The 19,593-nt window shown below is 35.8% G+C and overlaps 1 protein-coding gene across 2 annotated transcripts in view; it reads left to right on the top strand.

Annotated features, from left to right (window-relative positions):
- The window catches only part of DNAJC13 (DnaJ heat shock protein family (Hsp40) member C13), a 121,263-nt gene that overhangs the window by 64,299 nt on the left and 37,371 nt on the right, over positions 1 to 19,593 (top strand). For both annotated transcript variants that reach the window (XM_025376313.1, XM_025376314.1), the window contains 13 exons: positions 224 to 426; positions 1,429 to 1,513; positions 5,124 to 5,278; positions 5,786 to 5,831; positions 7,700 to 7,854; positions 9,220 to 9,421; positions 11,264 to 11,379; positions 12,217 to 12,295; positions 13,680 to 13,815; positions 16,206 to 16,390; positions 16,790 to 16,864; positions 17,836 to 17,955; positions 19,322 to 19,501. In XM_025376313.1, the coding sequence (XP_025232098.1) occupies positions 224 to 426; positions 1,429 to 1,513; positions 5,124 to 5,278; positions 5,786 to 5,831; positions 7,700 to 7,854; positions 9,220 to 9,421; positions 11,264 to 11,379; positions 12,217 to 12,295; positions 13,680 to 13,815; positions 16,206 to 16,390; positions 16,790 to 16,864; positions 17,836 to 17,955; positions 19,322 to 19,501 (1,737 nt within the window). The remainder of the gene's footprint in view (positions 1 to 223; positions 427 to 1,428; positions 1,514 to 5,123; positions 5,279 to 5,785; positions 5,832 to 7,699; positions 7,855 to 9,219; positions 9,422 to 11,263; positions 11,380 to 12,216; positions 12,296 to 13,679; positions 13,816 to 16,205; positions 16,391 to 16,789; positions 16,865 to 17,835; positions 17,956 to 19,321; positions 19,502 to 19,593) is intronic.

The following is a 19,593-nucleotide window of genomic DNA, read 5'->3' as shown; positions in this document are numbered from 1 at the left end:
GCAGGTTGACAAAGTGGTGGTAGGTTGTTTTTTCTGTTTTTTTGTTTTTGTATTAACCAAATTTGGGTTCCCAAAGGCCTGTCAACAAAACTTGATTTTCCTAAAATAGTGTACTTGCATGTTTGTTTCATAATTTAGTATATATTTACTATAAGGTAGAAAACATTAGTGAGGTTTTTCATTTTATTTTGTCTGTTTGTAATAATGCCTTCCATCCATTAAGATGCAAGAATTATGGACCAAAGGAATGTTAAATGCAAAAACCAGATGCTGGGCTCAAGGCATGGATGGATGGCGACCACTTCAGTCCATACCCCAGCTTAAGTGGTGTCTCTTAGCCAGCGGACAGGCTGTCCTGAATGAAACTGACCTTGCTACCCTTATATTGAACATGTTGATCACAATGTGTGGATATTTTCCAAGCAGGTAAAATGTAATTGAATGTTTTCATGGATAATTGATATGCTTCCTTAGTAACATCATAGAATCAGTCTGGTGGTTTAAAACAAAGATTCCTATTTGTGGCCTTGGAGGAATGCTGCTTTGACCTTTGGCATTTTTTGAAATGGATATAAAGAATTTGCAAATTTTATTAATAAAGTAACTAAAACAGCTTTCTCTGGGAGATTTCAAATAATATTACAAAACTGAGACTTACAATATTATAATTTCTGTGAATTGGTGTGAATGTTTTGAATTACACATACTGCAGTCCATAGACAGTGGTGAATGCCAGCTATTGATCTGACAGGCTAGCTATTCCTGCTATAGAAGGCAAGTGTAGGCCCACATCTTGCCCCACTTGACCAGTAAAGGTGAGAATTTGTTCTCTAAGTCATAAATGTAACACTTGCATGGAACTCTTTAATCTTTATGAAATATTTACATATAAATCATTTTGATTCATTACTGTACTGAAGGTATCTTGTGATGGAAATTACTGAGAAACTGTCACATATTTCAAAACACTTGAAGTTTTCATCGTTCCAGTTGGACTCAAAAATTATACAGTTAGTATTTAGAAATAAGGTAGCATTAAAATTAAAGCAATACTTAGAAAATACCAAACATAGTTAAATCAAGGTTTAAATTTATGTAACTAAGTTTGATATGCCCTTTGGGGGAAAATATCCACTGACAGTGTGTTGGACAACACCAAGTTTAATCAATTAAATAATAAATAAGAGTCTTTGGCTCTTCTAGGATACTGTTTTTCAAGGAAATCTTATGGAAGGAAATGAAGTCATATTAAGCAGCCAAATAGATTTAAACCAAAATACCTAATCATGTTCCCAGCTGTATGAGAGCTTAGTCTTCATTAACAAAAAAGTAAGGTAACCTGCTTCATGCCTAGTAGAATGTCATATGCTCTGAACATACAAATTTTAATAAATACATTAAATGTTGATGTGAGAAAATGTTTTCTAGGGATCAAGACAATGCCATCATTCGGCCTCTACCCAAAGTGAAAAGACTGCTGTCAGATAGCACTTGCCTTCCCCATATTATTCAGGTGAGTTACTTTTATGTAATCAAACTAGGAGCAATTTTAAGAATAATTTTCTCTTAATTTTATTATCAGTACCAGTCTTTGTTTTGTTGCAGTCTATTCCATTTTCAAAAAGCCTAAACAGGCCAGGTGTGGAGTCTCACACCTCTAGTCCCAGTGCTTTGGGAGACTGAGGCGGGAGGGTTGCTTGAGTCCAGGAGTTCGAGACTACTTTGGTCAACGTAGGAAGACTCCATCTCTACAAAAAAAAAAAAAAAAAAAGTAAATAACCGCTAGGCATGATGGCACACGTCTATAGTCCCTGCCCTTTGGGAGGCTGAGGTGGGACGATTATTTGATCCCAGGAGTTTGAGGCTGCAGTGAGCTGTGATCATGCCACTGCACTCCAGCCTGGGCAACAGAGCAAGACCTTGTCTCAAAAAGAAAAGAAAAAGCCTGAACTTTGAATTACATTCATTTCACTTAATTTTTTATTTTTTAAATTTTTTTTTGAGACAGTGTCTCTCTGTTGCCCAGGCTGAAGTGCAGTGATGGGATCTTGACTCACTTCAGCCTTCGCTTCCCATGTTCAGATGATTCTCTTGCCTCAGTCTCCCGAGTAGCTGGGATTACAGGCATGCACCACCACACCCAGCTACTTTGTATTTTTAGTAGAGAAGGAGTTTCCCCATGTTAACCAGACTGTTCTCAAACTCCTGGCCTCAAATGATCCATCCGCCTTGGCCTCCCAGCTGGGAGTACAGGCGTGAGCCACCGCACCTGGCTATTTCACTTACTCTTGAGTTGCTGAATAGCTGTGGAAGATTGAACCTAAACATAAGTTTCCAGATTCCAGAATTGTGCTAAAAGAGTTTATTTTTTACCTATTTTTAAAATCATACCTCTTTAATATCTGAAAAGTGATTTACTCCAGTTTGTGGTGTATGTTGATGTTGTTAATACTACTGGGAGGTACACCAGCAGGCCACAGGGGTGGACTTGGTGACTTATGTCTTAAGTAGTAATCACAGCAGTCTCACTAGCTTCTGCCCTAGATTTTGACTATTCTTAGTTATGTTTTCATTGATACCAATGATTCAAAGCAGTGAGTTGGAATTAATGTTATGCTGAGCACGCTTCTTAAAAGGTTTCCAATCATCCCTTTTTCTTTTGCGTTATTCTGCTTTTTTGGAATTAAGCTATTTAAACTTCAGATTAGCATTAAACCCAAATAAGTCAGGTCCTAGAGATTTCAGGCAAATGTTTTTATTAAGTTCTATGCCAGTAATTTGTGCCATTTGTACCTTTCAGTTGTACATTGGTCTGCAATGGGAGAGAAGAGTTAACTCAGTTTATATATTTTTACATTCACTTATATACTATCTAAATACCTATGTAAGTCATTGATGCTGAAAAATACTTCTAAATACAATAGAATAATGCCCTACTTTTTTTTTTTTTTTTTTTTTTTTGCCAGTTTCTGTTATTTAAGCATACTCACATTTTAACATTTCTGTGCTTTTCTCTTGTGGACATTTCCATTCAGATCCTTCAGTGAAAAAGCACTGCAGTTATTGAGGACTCTAAACCATTACCACATCCCCCTCCCCATGGGGCCATGTGGCTGCATATGTGAGGTGATGCAGAGAGAGGAATGTGTTCTCCTTGATAGACCCTCTCAACATGTGGATAAAACACCACACCCAGAAGATCAACCTCTCCCATTTTTCTAAGTCTTACGAAACTGAAAGGAAAAAGTAAATACAAATGGCATTAAATTTCAGGCTAGGAAGGGTTGATTGAAAAACTTTTAAGAAATGTGCTCAGCATAACATGAAGCTTGGGGGAGGGAGGCTTTCTTTTAATTAACCAAAAATTTTCAGTAAGATCTGAACAACGTGATTAAAGATATTTGTATTGATAAATCTAGCTTCTTTGAACAGTGTGTGACTCCTTTTTTTTTTTATATTGAGTTAAAATATTTTTAAGAAGTTATTTTTGTTTTTCTCTTAATTTTTTATATTCTGGGAGACCCAAATCTTGCCAAAGCACAGTTAGGTGGCTATAGTACTTTCCGGGAACGTTATCTTCATTGGTTGGAAAGGGATATCTATAATTCATTTGACTTTAAGAGCAGTACTCATTTTTACCATCTGATAGAGCTTCAGAATTTTTAGAGTGGTCCAAGATACAGTGAGTAAATGTTCTTGGTTTTCTAGTATAGTGATAGTTTGAAATACTCTGGGTGTGTGTGTGTACTGAATAAATGTTCTAGGTTTTCTAGTATAGTGACAGATTGAAATACTGTGGGTGGTTGGGTGTGTGTGCGCGCTTGTGTGTGTGTTTGCTACTAATTCCCATAATGTCAAGTCTTGAACTACTGCCATTAACACTAGGGAAAATCCTATATGACTGTATGTTTCCTTTTTAAAATATGTAATAGTATGAAACGCTTTTATCTAAATACCTTATGGAATACATAAGATACCAAAGCACAGAGAAATTTGAGTTATTTACTTAAAAGAACACATAGCTGTTTAGTCTCACATGAGTATAGAACTTTGGCCTCCTAATTTGAGCTACTTACTCTTTATTGTAAATAAATAAATAAATTTATTTATTTATTTTTTGAAATGGAGTTTTACTCTGTCACTCAGGCTGGAGTGCAGTGGCGTAGTCTCTGCTCACTGCAACCTCCTCCTCCTAGGTTTAAGCAATTCTTCTGCCTCAGCCTCCCAAGTAGCTGGGATTACAGGCACCCGCCACCACGCCCAGCTGATTTTATTTTTAGTACAGATGGAGTTTCACCATATTGACCAGGCTGGTCTTGAACTCCTGACCTTGTGATCCACCTGCCTCAGTCTCCCAGAGTGCTTGGCTTACAGGCGTGAGCCACTGCGCCTGGCTATAATTTTTTTTTTTTTTTTTTTTTACTGGGAGCATTTGACCCAAAATTGAGGATTCATTGGAAGCAGGTGTTTATAGAAAATTGGAATGACACCTTTATTAAGCTTCATAGATAAAACTTATTAAATGTTTATCAGAAGTTTATTAATAGCAATTCTGTATGGTTTTTAATTAGCCCAGATTTATTAGAGTAATCCCAGAAATTCCCGTATTTGTAGCTCAGATTTCTAGAGGCCACATCTTTTGGTACTTTCTGGTAGAAGATGACTTGTTTACCCTCTTGCCTTTTACCTGCACTTCTGGATCTACTTTTTAGGCTGTTTCATTGATCATTATTTTCTCCTCTGCTCCTTGAGTTCTCAAGAAGCCTTCAAGGGATTCTTATGTCAGCTCAGCTGAATTGAAACAAACCGAGAAGTCTTTTTAGGAAGATTCTTGCACAAGAAACAATATCACCTGTAACGTTATGACAAAACTAGCTTCAGGCATGTTTGGGCTTTTCTGAATACATTTTGATCAACTCTCAATTGATTTTCTGCATTAAATGTTGTAGAATGAATCATTTTTCAAATCTATTGTGGGTCTGGTAGATGAGCTTACTGACTCCCATGGGTTTTTATTTTATAACTTACATAAGGACCTATAACCTCAGCATATGAAATAAAAAACCTAAAGTGATGATGCAGGTTTTTTACAACCCAATGAAAACATGTTAATTTTTTTTCAGCTACTGCTGACCTTTGACCCTATCCTTGTTGAGAAGGTTGCTATTTTGTTATACCATGTCATGCAAGATAACCCACAGTTACCCCGCCTTTATCTGAGTGGAGTATTTTTCTTTATCATGATGTACACAGGTTCCAATGTGCTTCCTGTTGCTCGGTAAGAACTTTAAGGGTAATCTATTTGAAAGTATTATTTGAATTTTACATGGACTGATTTAATTGAATTTTTTGTGAGTACATCATTGCTTTTATTAAGATTCTCATTACAAAGGCTATTTAAGTAATATCTAAAGACTTGGAAAGTAGAAGAATGGGGGAAATTTACTCAGAATTGTACCACTATACCACATCTAGCATAAGAATGTATTATCTAGTATTTATGTATTTAATATAGCCATATTCATATTGTACATGCAGTTTTACATTTTGCTTGCTTAAAATTTAATAATTTTTTATATTGTCACATAGCTTTAATATGACTACACTTTAAAAATCTTTCTAGTTCTTGCCTTACTCAGAAATTAAGTAATTTGGGAATATGGATTTATGTGAGTTGCCATTTGTGAGTTTTATTTAGCTGTAAAAGATCTAGTCTTTAGAAAACTAAGGTTACAAAAACTAAATCGCTTTTTATATCTGATAGATAATTCATTTTTCTTTCTAGATTTTTGAAATACACACATACCAAACAGGCTTTCAAGTCAGAAGAGGTAAGCCAGATTAATCCTCTGAATACTTAGCCCTGGGTAAGCTGTTTTGGCACTGTAAAGTTTCCTGAGCTGTGTATTATGTTTACTAGATTATAAGGACTTGAGGGCAGGTATTGTTTTACTCTGTTCTTACATCGTTCGTGGTACCTTGCACATATAAAGTCGAATATTTTTAAAGGAAAATAAATGTCACTGACCCATTAGACTTAATATTGAGATTGCAGCTGTGAATTATAGCCTGACACCTCCATGAATATAAGTTGTTCTCTGTATAAGGTTTAGATTAGTGATTTTCGTAAATAATTCACCTGAGTCTTACATTGTCAGCTAAAATTCAGGAAGACTTCAGCCTTTTTGTTCAGATCCCAAAGTGGCAGAAGTGCTAGGTTTCTTTTTCGAAGCTACTCAGTTTTTCACATGCTCTCAAGTGTTCTTGTCGTTTTACTGAGGAGTTAAGCTGGGAATTAAAAGAAAAACAAACAAACAAAAAAGACTTATTTAGGTAGTTTGGACAATCTAAATATCTACCTTTTACAAAGAGATATTTATTGTTGAAACTGAAGGATGTTTTGAAATATGTTCAGCTTTTCATGGAGCATGGACTTCTTTTTGGATCAGATAGGGCAGAATAATAAACCAAAACCAGACCACTGTTTAGAAAACTAACAGAGGAATGCTGGCACCACCTTGACAATAGACACTAAATTGTATGTTTTATAGAGCAGCCAGTGAAGCCCTAGAAAGTGACCCATTTGTCTGATATGAAAGATGCCCATGGCAGCATAATTTCCACAGCTTTATACAAATAGAAAATGAGAATATAAACAAGTTAAAAAAGTCTCTAATGATAGTACCTTAATGTAGTATTAGACATTTGGGCATTCTTTTTCTTCCTTTATTTCTGTGCCATTATGCATAATGTAATTTTTTCCAAATTTTATATTAGAAATGATTTATATCATTTCAGCTAACAGTATTTTGAATAATTATAGCAAAACAGTATTTAAAGCACAAATCTGGATGTTTGAATTACCAAATAATAGTATTCAAGAATACAACTAGCAATTCTTTACCCAAAAGTTTAACAGATAGTGAATTTGTTACTCTTATTAGCAGAAAGCCTGAAAATATTCATCTTCTAATTTGTCTTTGCACCACATGATAAAACCATGTTTGGGTTTTTTCCCTTGTCTCTTTGTTTTATCCTAGATAAGTAAAATGTCTTAAATTTTCCTAGAAGGAAATAAGCATTTATTTGTATAAATCCTAGCTAGCCCTTGGGATTTTATTTCCGTTGAATAAAGAAATGAGTTTAAAATTTAGTATGGTCATTATCCTGACCCCATTTGGCCTGCCAGAGGATATGGACTTCTCAAAACAGTTAATTATAATTTAAGTAGAAATTCTCCATCTAGATCCTAGCTGCATTTCATGAGGACAGGCTCTTAATGATCTTCTGAACTTATTTTTGAAAACAGAAGCAAGTACAGGTGGGACCTATAGCCAACAATATAATGCAGGATAATTGATGTAAATCTTTGTGGGATATTCCTCCTGTTTGTCCATTACTGTTACACGTGGTCAAAGGCCAGTCATCCTAAATAATACTGGCAGCTTGTGACACTTAAAGCTAAGACTGCTGCAGTACCAGAGGCTGTTGGTTCTGCCTTAGAATGCCAAGCCAGTTTGTACCAGATACCTTCCACTCACATTTTGCTGTGTTTCCATCTACATTCCCAAAGCATAAAAGCAATTTTTTCCAATTGTATTCCTTTCTTAAAGTGTTCTCTAACCATAAATCATTTATTAGAAAATTGAAAGATAACTTTAATGTTTTTGACTACCTTTTGTTTTGTTTTGTTTTGAAGACAAAAGGACAAGATATTTTTCAAAGAAGTATACTTGGGCACATTCTACCTGAAGCAATGGTTTGTTACTTAGAAAATTATGAACCTGAAAAGTTTTCTGAGATTTTTCTAGGAGAATTTGATACTCCAGAAGCAATCTGGAGCAGTGAAATGAGGTAAATAACCAGTTGATTGATTGATTTGTATTTTATAATTTAGTCTTTGCTGCTCGCCATCTGCTTTAACTTCTGTTAAAAGACATGTTTTCACTGGTTTTATAATCTAAAATGGCAGTAATCATTGATACCAAATCAAATGATGGATTTCCATAAGGCCTTAAGGTTTTCTGTGTTCTAACAAGATTTGACAAAATTACTATTACCTTAACAGAACTTTGTATAACAGTAGGGCCTACCAACCACTGGTACTTCTTAAATCAGTTTATAGAACTAGTAAGATTTTAGGTAATGAACTGATAATATATATAGGAAATTGGGATAAAATCAAGACATACCTCTGGCTATTTGGAAGTAGGACTATACTCCCACTAATTAAAAACTATGCCCACATAATTTGGATCAATGAATCAGACCAGAGATACCCGAAATTATTCTAGAATGTGGGCTCCCTTACCCCAACACCTTTTTGCCCTTAATCTGGAGGTTAGCATTCCTAAGGTATGTCTTTATTGGCGGGGGAGTGCCGTAGGAGAAACCTGTGAAAACACAGAAAAAGGAAAGTTTCAGAAGCAGATGACAATGCCCAGCCAGTTTCTGTTCAGACAAGGCTTGACACTTCATAGTTCCAGTGTCAAGGTTGTCTCTTTTTGGAGAACCCCCTCAATTCCCCTAGCTGGATGGCATTAGATCTTCTATGTCAATCACTGATCCTCGTCAGACTGCACACACTCCTTGCCACCTGCTTGTTATCATTTGACTTGTTGTCCTATGGGCTTGTCATGTGTTAGCCACCAATTTGAATATATTCTGTATGGCAGTCATATTTTTCATTGGGAAAAAATATGTAACAATATTAATAAATTACCAACACAGTTCTTCTGTGTAATATTTTTCTCCTGAGATTGGTTAATATAAGGCCCTATCTAAAAGATGGATTGCTCTTTGTGCTGATAAGTTTCTGCTTATCTGAGGCCAGATCCTAGCCTACAGTAAGTTTGTTGAAATACATGCCATCTAGTGAGCTTCTTTGGATAATACCAAGTTTGAGTTTCCTAGCTACACCCTCATGCATTCAGATGCGTACCATTTGCCCTTCTAATGGCTGATTTTTTAATAGGAAGGACTGAGAGTATCAGCCCTTTTCTCTATGATCTTCTTTACAGATAAGTATCATAGATAAGTTTTTTCCATGTTTATACAATAAAATGCCCAAAGTAACATATTTAAAAGCTCTCATTTTAGGATAGTAATTGAATTATTCTATAGATGATTCATATAACTATCTTGCATGATTATGTATCTTAACCTTCTCTTTAAAATAATCCCTTCATAAAGCTTGACTGGAGGTTTTTATGATTGTAGGCGCCTCATGATAGAGAAGATTGCTGCCCATCTTGCTGATTTCACACCTCGCCTTCAGAGTAACACAAGAGCACTTTATCAGTATTGTCCCATTCCTGTGATCAACTATCCACAACTAGAAAATGAACTGTTTTGTAATATTTATTACCTCAAACAACTGTGTGATACACTCCGATTTCCAGATTGGCCAATTAAAGACCCGGTAAGTCAGTAGTTTAATTTGTGCTGCCTTAAGCCACAAAAAAAGGTGTCTAAACACTTCTGGGTATTTTGTCCTCCTGCAGTAAGAAGGAGAATAGCTTTCTTAAGTATTCCTTCTTAAGCACTAAGCACTGTGCGACTCTGAGTATAGTTCATTATATTTGGTTAGATCTCACGTTGAAAGATAATTTTTTAAGGGAGTATTAAGAATATTGCAATCTTTGTCTTTTGTGACAAAGACAAAACAAACTTCATGCAGATAACATAATTATATGTATATAGTATGACGTACTAGAATAGCTTGGTGGAAGCTTGTCTTTATTGCAGGTTGATTAAGCTCACAGATGGTGGAGTTAGCCAGTCTGGGATTGAGTTTCAGCTGGGCCATTAACATTTAATAACTCTATTTAATGGCCGGGCGCGGTGGCTCACGCTTGTAATCCCAGCACTTTGGGAGGCCAAGGCGGGTGGATCACGAGGTCAGGAGATCGAGACCATCCTGGCTAACACGGTGAAACCCCCTCTCTACCGAAAATACAAAAAATTAGCCGAGTGTGGTGGCGGACGCCTGTAGTCCCAGCTACTCGGGAGGCTGAGGCAGGAGAATGGTGTGAACCCGGGAGGCGGAGCTTGCAGTGAGCGGAGATGGCGCCACTGCACTCCAGCCTGGGCGACAGAGCGAGACTCCGTCTCAAAAAAAAAAAAAAAAAAAAAAAACTCTATTTAATATTCAGTACATTGCTTATTTGTCTAAACCTCAGTTTTCATCTCTAAAATATTGGTAATAATAGCAGCTATCTGGTGGTGTTTGTGAAGATTATTAAGAATTCACATAAGCATAATTCCTGGCACGCATAAGAGGCAATGAGTGTGACCTGCTCAATTATAAAACAGTATGCACTGTGGACCGGTCCAGAGTGCCCTTGGGACCCCTCTAACCTGAGTCTTTGTGTATCTGTGGGCACCTGTGCCCATGTTGTTCTGTTACCGTGGTGGAACTTACACCATTAATACCATCTAAAAGATTTCAGAATAATCGCCATTTGTACTGCAAGTCACCACCTCTTTACAATGCAGTGACCAAAAAAACGCAGGTAGACTCGGATACTTATTCAGGATTCAACGTGAGATACTAGATATGGGCTTTTTAGTCAGACCTAGGTTTTAATCCAGCTCTACCACTGAACTGGGAAACATGCAGCTAGCTCTTAGAATCTCAGTGTTTTTATTTATTGATGAAATTTTAGACAAGAATTAAATTTGATAGTCTGTAAAGTACCTAGCTCCTTGGCTTGTAGGCAGGCAATAAATATTAGATCTTTTTTTCTCATTTGCTAACCAGATTCCCTTGTGTTCTCTATCCTTTACATTTGTTTGAATGCTAGCATACCTATAATTATGTTAGATCACCTTGAGAAGCACACCACAATATACTGCTTGCTTTCTTCCTTCAGTGTATCATCTAATTTTGATGTCTTTCATGGTTTCTGGACACTTTAAACATTAAAACTTTCAGGTTTTATCTTTCACCCATAAAGATAACATGTAAAAAAAAAATCTTAATTCTTCCTGGGTTTAATTCGAAGCCTAATATGTAACACAAATTGGCAGAGAATTTAAAAAATTTTTTAAATAGAGGAATATTGCCTTGTAACAAATACCTTGCTCTGCCCAACTATATAGCAGTGCTCAGGTGATTTTGGTTATTTGTATTTCAGAAAGCTGTTAATTGGACAGCTAAAAGTATCCATTTAAATAAATACAGCACAATGATTCTATAACTTAAAAATTAGACTCTGAAATAGTTTTACTTTGATATAAATTTTAATCTTTTGTCTTTAAGGTTAAGCTACTAAAAGATACTCTTGACGCCTGGAAGAAAGAAGTAGAGAAGAAGCCACCTATGATGTCAATAGATGATGCTTATGAAGTGCTTAATCTGCCTCAAGGACAGGGACCGTGAGTTGTTTTCAGTACAGTAGCAAATGTCTGTCCCACCTTAAAGTATCAGTATCAAAGACTAAGTTATATTTAAATCAATCATTTTAAAATCTTTTGCCTGTATTTTGATATGTACACCTTGGGAATAACCATATGGAACTATATCTGTGTGACTTTGGTTTATTGCAAACTTACTAGCCAAATTGTGTCCTCCTCTTCTTGCTGGTACATTCATTTCTCTATTAATTGGAAAAATGTATGTTGAGTACCTAGCACCATATCTGACACACAGTTGCCATTCACATATTCATTTTTTCCCTTCCTTTTCTAATTTGTGTTACACATGTGGAAGAGATTTGATAGCAATATACCTAGGACACCAAATGACAGATTATGAAAGAATGCAGATTTGTCTTATCAGTGAAGTTTTATGTAGACTAGGTATGTTATGGAAAAATTGTTTGAAAACTTAAGTATAGACTAAAACTGTATATTTTGTCAAGACTGATATAATAACTTAGAATTATAGAATTTGAAATTGGCATTTTGGACATTTTGACAGGTTGGTGGATTTTTAACAATATATTTTGTAGTTCTTCCAACTCAAGTATAATTTCATAATTTAAAGTGAATCCGTAGGGAACTTTTAGGTTTTATCTTTCACCCGTAAAGATAGCATGTAAAAAAAATATATATTAAAAAAAACTTAATTCTTCCTGGGTTTAATTTGAAGACTAATATATAATCATATACAATTCTTGATACAAGTAATATTCTTAAAATATTTTAGATGGTTTTGTAAACATTTTTTCTTGTGCCTTACTCTACTCATAAAGCAATTTTCCTGTTTAACAGGCATGATGAGAGCAAGATTAGGAAAGCTTACTTCAGACTTGCACAAAAGTATCACCCTGATAAGAATCCAGAAGGGAGGGTATGTACTGCTGTTGGAATTAGGGCATTGGGCTGACTTCCTCTTGCTCTACTATTATTTAGTAGGAGAAAGTATATTACCTTCTGTGCCAGTACCTGCCTCATAATACATACCCAGTGTATGTTTAATAAACTTCTAACCACATGCCCATAGCTTCTGCATGGATGATGCTCCCTCAGTTTACCAGAAGAGTGGCCTTTATGACTAGAAACTTACAGGTTTTATTGTGTCTCCTTGTCCATGTCTGTTTGAGAATTAACTCTAATGGGCAATCATAAGAATAATTGAAAATAAGGAATGCAGGGGAACTTAATTTATTTGTAGGTTGTAGGTGATACCATTGCTATTCAGATTGCTTTGGGCAATTTATGTAATTTTTTCCAATGACATCCAATTTCATATCACTCTAACTGAAAAAATAGAAAATTTGGTTCAGATTTTAAATCATCATTCCCTGATGCCGCCTCATCCAATGAAGTTTGATAAAAGATGAAATCACATAAGAACCACCAAAACCAGGACTCTGTTGCTAGAAACTTGGAATAATTTCCACTGGGTTCAAGGTCTGGTTTTCACTGGAAAAAAAAAAACAGAGACAGTATTCCTGAATGAGAAGACGTGACATTGAAAAGATCTGACTTTTTTATGTTTAAGGTATTTTTAATCAAAACCCTAGGGGGTTTTTTGAGAACCTCATATTAATTCAAATTCATCTAGGAGAAAAATAAGAAAGGAAGAAATTTTGAAATCTGTTTTAAATTGCTAGACTTAACTTACCAGATATTATAACACTTCATAAAGCTACAATAGTAAAACAATATGATACTCACACTAGAATCAACATATAGATCAACCAAACATACAGTGTAACAGTTTAAGAGCATGGAGTTAGGAGGCCGACCTGGCTGTACCTCTTAGCTCTGCCACCAATTAATTTTGTGTCCTTAAGCAAGTTATTACATCTAAGTTGCAGCATCCTCATGTAAAAAAATGAGGATAATAATGGTACACAGTTTACATGGCTGTTTGAGGATTAAATGAGATTATGGCATTTAGCACAGTGCTTAATAGTAGCTCATAATTTTTGTTATATAGATGCAATCTGTCTCTAGTTGTATGAGTTTAACGTGATGTGTTTAAGGATACATTTAATATTCTTATTTGAAGAATTTTTCAGTAAATGGTACTGTGATCATTAGACAACTATTTGAAACAACGTTTCACCTTAACAGTATACCAGCTAGATTACAGTTGGAATGAATTCCTTAATATAAATAATAAAATAATAGTTGAAGTTACTGATAAAATATAAACCATGTATGTTGTTTAAGTTGAATTTTGGGACGTTCCAAATTAACATTAAATTATCTTTGGTTACATATAGGACATGTTTGAAAAAGTAAATAAAGCATATGAATTTTTATGTACCAAATCAGCAAAAATAGTGGATGGACCAGATCCAGAGAATATAATTTTAATTCTAAAAACACAGAGCATCCTCTTCAACCGTCATAAAGAAGGTAAGATGTCTGTTCTCAGATTTTAATTTATCCTCCAGCTAACCCTATCACAGCTAACCCTATACCATATTACCTGTTTCTACAGCATATTTTAATAGATTTAGAATTATTGTTGCAAAAGACTCTTGGAATTGTGTTTTAAATAAAAGAAAATGTAGTTTTCTAAAGAAAGGCCCAAAATATTGTTTTATATCTTCCCCTTCATACCTATGTTTTTCAGTATTTTGCATTTCTGACATCTTCGTTCTGTGCAGTTATTTGGTTAGTTTTTGTGTTTAGCCATTTAGTAGCAAACGTATTAAATGAGATCTAGAATGGAATCTGGAATTTAAAGATCATTTCATGTTTTTCTTAAATGACATATGAAAGCCTATCATAACTTTAAAAGCCTCTGAAGGTTAAAAACACCAAGAGCATTCAGGTTTTTTAAAAGCAGTAGAAACTTCAAATGATGATGTACTTCTCATATATTCTATTTCCTATTGTAGCTCTCAGGACCCTCTAGTCCTGTGGGACAGTTTGAAGAACACTGGTATAGATGAAATAGGTATGATTTCAGATTATAGGATTATCCAGTGTTTGTGGGGCCATTTGCAGTAGCCCTAACAGTAGCAGTCCAAAAAGCCAAGAGTACGTTCAAAACGTCCCCCTTTGTTGGTGATGAGGGGTTGGGTTCAATATAGCAGATGCCCATTGGCTTGGGAACTGAACTTGATTTATAGCACAAAGTGGGAGAGCCATTTGCAATGGGATGTTGGGAGAGAAGGAAGAGGACTGTGGGGATTTGAGATAAGCATGGAGAGTGTTGGGTAACTAAAGACAAGAGATGGGGTTGCAGTTTAAGTATTTGAGGGGACAGCCTGAGGATCTAGCAGCTGGATTATTAAAGAGAGCACTGATTAGTTGATTTACTTTTACATGAGTTTATAATACATTTTAGTTATATAGCATTTACCACTAATCGGAATGAGTTTAGAAACCTTTTTCAAAACCCTTGGTTGTCTTTTAATGCTGATAACTAAATTATTAGCCACAAGATACAATTATGGCCCATACTGGTTTCTCTGTTAACAAAGTCATCTTTAACTTTTCCCAAGGTGGGGTTATACCCAAGAAGCTCTGAGGTGGAGGTCCTGATCCGACAGGACTTAGTTATTCACTGTTCTTTCTTACCATGTATGTGTCACTTTTTTTTTTTTTTTTAGGAAAATTAGGACCTGTTCCAAGGGACCTTTTTTTAAAAAGCCAGTTCAGAAATGAGTTTTAAGGCAGATTATTGGTCAGCCTCAAAAGTCAATAAGATTTATGCTGATTTCAATTTGGAATTACGGAGATACTTTTAAAGTCACAGCCAATTAATTTGCATCTCTCTGCCTAATAGGTTAGATTGAAAAAAGAATATGGAAAGAAAGGAGTAATTAGGCATGTTGGTTTACTAGCTTTCACTTTTAAATTTGGTTATTAAATCATAGATTTAACTAAATGTAGTTTAAAAATTAACTTTCTGTTTTGTACTTCTAGTAAGAAATTGTATTCAGTGTTTTCAAATTGAAGGAAATACTGGTAAAAATTTAAGATAACTGGTAAAATAGAAAAGAGCACTTGTTATCCAGAAAACTTAATACAAAATATTCACTGTCATTTAAATATCTTCAATCTTTTTTCTTTATAAAGATGTGCATATAATGTTAATAGAATTTCTGGTGTACAGAATTTTTGCTGTACCTTGCAGTCTATGATGAGGTGAAAAGTTACAAAAATCAGCATAGAAAGTAGGTATTCAGCAAAGGATCAAAACTATACACCAAGGGCAGTTAATTTACCAGAAAATGTTATTTTTCTAGTGGAAACATTTTAGAAAAATAAAACTAAGTTTACTAGAAAGGAAAGATCCAAGGGATTTTATAGTAGGTTTAATTTCTTTTTTATCAACTGGAATGAGGAAACATTTAAGATGTTAAGATAAAATATTTTATCTTTTTTTTTTTTTTTTTTTTTTCTGAGATGGAGTGTCGCTGTGTCGCCCAGGCTGGAGTGCAGTGGCGAGATCTCCACTCACTGCAAGCACTGCCTCCCAGGTTCACGCCTTTCTCCTGCCTCAGCCTCCTGAGTAGCTGGGACTACAGGCGCCCGCCACCACGCCCAGCTAACGTTTTCGTATTTTTAGTAGAGACGGGGTTTCCCTGTGTTAGCCAGGTTGGTCTCAATCTCCTGACATTGTGATCTGCCCACCTCGGTCTCCCAAAGTGCTGGGATTACAGGTGTGAGCCACCGCGCCCGGCCCCATTTTTATTTTTTTAAGGCAACATAATTGAACATGGTATCAAAATTGAAACCACAACATAATTAATTTTGTTTCATTTTTCTAACACTAACATTGGTTATTTCAGATTTACAGCCTTATAAATATGCAGGATACCCCATGCTTATTCGGACTATAACAATGGAAACTTCAGATGACCTCCTTTTCTCAAAAGAATCACCATTGTTGCCTGCGGCTACAGAGCTAGCTTTCCATACTGTCAACTGTTCAGCCCTCAATGCTGAAGAGCTCAGAAGAGAGAATGGACTAGAGGTAATACCAGTTTACACACATTATATGACTCTTGGCAGTGAAGAATTTAGCAAGTACAAATGCAGATTCTTTAGTTTATTTCAGCAGATAACACAATATTTTCTTTATTCTCATACCAAAATAAAGATAGAAGTGAAGCTTTATTTCATAATGTGTGTTGGAAAGCGTTGGGTTCAAAACTGATAATGGTAATATTGTTTACAAAGTAGCTTTTTAGAAATGCGTAAAAAAAAACTTTTAGGAGTCCTTTGTTTACTATTTATTTAGCAAATGTTGATCAAACATTTATGTATCAAATATTTAACATTAAAGGGTTATTTATATTTTATTACTGCTAGAAAAGGCCTTTCAGACTTGAAGTCAAAATGGAGAGTTAATAGCTGACTTCTTCCTCTGCAGGTGTTACAGGAGGCATTTAGTCGCTGTGTGGCTGTCTTGACTCGTTCTAGTAAACCAAGTGACATGTCAGTACAGGTGAGGCTAAAACCTGTGGTTCCAAGAAAATTGCACTAGATCAGTAGTTCAGATTTTAACATATATGAGAATCAAGTGGAGGGCTATTTCAACTGTGGGTTGCAGAGCTCCACCCCACCCCAAGTTTCTGATTTAGTGGGTCTAGGGTGGTGGCCTGAGAGTATGTTTTTATAACAAGTTTCCAAGTGTCATTGATGCTGCTGATCTGTGTATCAACTGCACTAAAGCACTTGTGATCTGTTGGCTTAAGTTTTCTTTCTAGAGAAGAGTTTATTGAACCTGTATGTTTCCATTAGCCAGCTTTATGCCATTCTTGTTTCACATATCTTCCATCCCTCATTCTCCTATCCCTAGTATTTTAACTGGCTTAACATTTAAGGTTATAAGATAGGAAATTCATCAGGAGTTCATTAAGAGCTTTGTAGAGCGTGTCTTTTTATTTGGCCTTTTGCTTATGCCAGCAAAATTCAGAATATAAAACGAGTACTGGCTGTTGAGTTCCATCCTCTATTTTGAAGTCCATGGTGTAAATAAAATTGTGATATTCTGTTATGTTAGTAAACTATACAAAAATACCTTAATCCAGAGGCCAACAAACTTTTAAAATAAAGGTCCAGGGAGTAAATATATGAGTGTTTCAGGCTTCATACAGTCTCTGTTACGTTTTCTTTTGTGACTTTTTTACAGCCCTTGAAAAATCTAAAAACCATTCTTAGCTCTTTGGTAGTACAAAGACCATGGTCAGTTTGGCCCATGGGTTGTAGTGGCTGTGGTTTGCCAACTACCCCAGCATTTATAGATCTTGATGAGAAAGACTAGTGATCTAGTAAAGACGTTCTATTTAATTTTGGAGCATTGTATATACCATTAAGCATTATTCACAAATCTCTGCTTGTTTGATTTCTAATGTGTTAAATAAGGAATGCCTATGTGACTCTACTGGGTTTTTTGCTCTGTTGTGTTGTCTGTAGGTGTGTGGACACATAAGTAAATGCTATAGTGTGGCTGCTCAGTTTGAAGAATGCCGAGAGAAGATCACGGAAATGCCTAGCATTATCAAGGATCTCTGTCGGGTACTATATTTTGGCAAGGTAGAGTTAATCTTTAATGCTTTCTAGATATAGAGACAGCAAAGTGTCTTTTTGTCAACTAGCCAGTTCCTAATTTATAAGCACATTGTTTTCTAAAAGTGTTTTTCACAGAAGCCTTGCTGTAAATGGAGGCTTTGTTTCTAGGCTGGCCTGCAAAGAGTAAGACTAAATTGATACAGCTAAAGGGAAGTGGGTTCCATCTGAACATTGGAATGAGTGGCAGGGAGAAAAGAGAAGCCCGTAATAAATAAGTCTATTAAAAGCAAAAGGCCAGTCCAGTGTGGTGGCTCACGCCTGTAATCCCAGCAGTTTGGCAGGCCGAGGTTGGCAGATCACTTAAGGTCAGGAGTTCGAGACCAGCCTGCCAACACTGCAAAACCCTGTCTACAAAAAGTACAAAAATCAGCTGGATGTGATGGTACGCGCCTGTAATCCCAGGTACTTGGGAGGCTGAGTATTTGGCTGAAGAACAAGCAACTCCAGAAAATTCAACCATAAGGAGAAGTTTAGCTGGCATGCTGACACCCTATGTTGCTAGAAAACTTGCTGTGGCTAGTGTGACTGAGGTATGTGATTCAGAGTTAGCCTGGGCCACTACACTCCAGCCTGGGCAAGAGATTGAGACCCTGTCTCAAAAAAAAAAAAAAAAAGAAAGAAAGAAAGAAAAGAGAGGGGGCCATTAAAACCTGAAAACTGGAGAGTTCAGGCACTGCTTGGTGGGAAAGGCTTTAGAGATCTGAGAACTTACTATTTCCACCCAATCCAGACCTGAGGAAGGTTGACTGTGGGTAGATGTGATAGTTGACTGGGAGGGAGAGAGAGATGTCTTTAGATAACTGGGCAGAGTGAGAATTGTCTTGAATAAAATAGGATTGAGATGCTGATCTCATACTAAAGTATCAATAAGTGAGGGAACTGATGAAAGTATCTCCTCTACTATATCTACATGATGTCCTTAGAAGTATTTGATTACAGAATAGAAACTCTGACATAAATCTTTACAACTGCACAAAAGTTATTGTTATATTTAAGATCACTAGCATGTAAGTTGCTATTGATGCCATGTCACTATTTTTAAAAATTAAAAATACAAGAAATGAAACAGGAAACTATTCCCAAGTCTTCTGACACTAGCCTTAAAGGTTGTAATTCTGGTATCTCGTTATGAGGTCACTTTTAATTTTAGGCTTTAAAGGATGTAGGATTCAGATTTAAATTGGAATTGAAAATATAAGAAGAGGTAAACATTTTACAAAATAACGTAGTTAGCTTGACATACACGCATAACCGGTTCCTCTTAGTTTTTTTTTGTTGTTGTTTTGTTTTAAACTCTGTAACAACTTATTCTCTCATTCTTTTTTCTCAGAGTATTCCCCGGGTGGCTTCTCTTGGGGTAGAATGTGTCAGTTCTTTTGCCGTGGATTTCTGGCTACAGACACACCTATTTCAGGCTGGAATTTTGTGGTATCTGCTTGGTTTTCTGTTTAATTATGACTACACACTAGAAGAGAGTGGCATTCAGAAAAGTGAAGAAACAAACCAGCAGGTAACTTTAACGTTGCTTTAATATTGAATTTGAACCCAAACTATAGGTTAATGCTAAACTAATGCAAAGCAAAGCTGCAGCTATCCAGAGTC

Source organism: Theropithecus gelada, chromosome 2, assembly GCF_003255815.1.
Source record: "Theropithecus gelada isolate Dixy chromosome 2, Tgel_1.0, whole genome shotgun sequence".
Classification (NCBI taxonomy): domain Eukaryota; kingdom Metazoa; phylum Chordata; class Mammalia; order Primates; family Cercopithecidae; genus Theropithecus; species Theropithecus gelada.
Note: the sequence above shows the minus strand (reverse complement) of the source record. Positions and strands in the feature narration are given on the sequence as shown.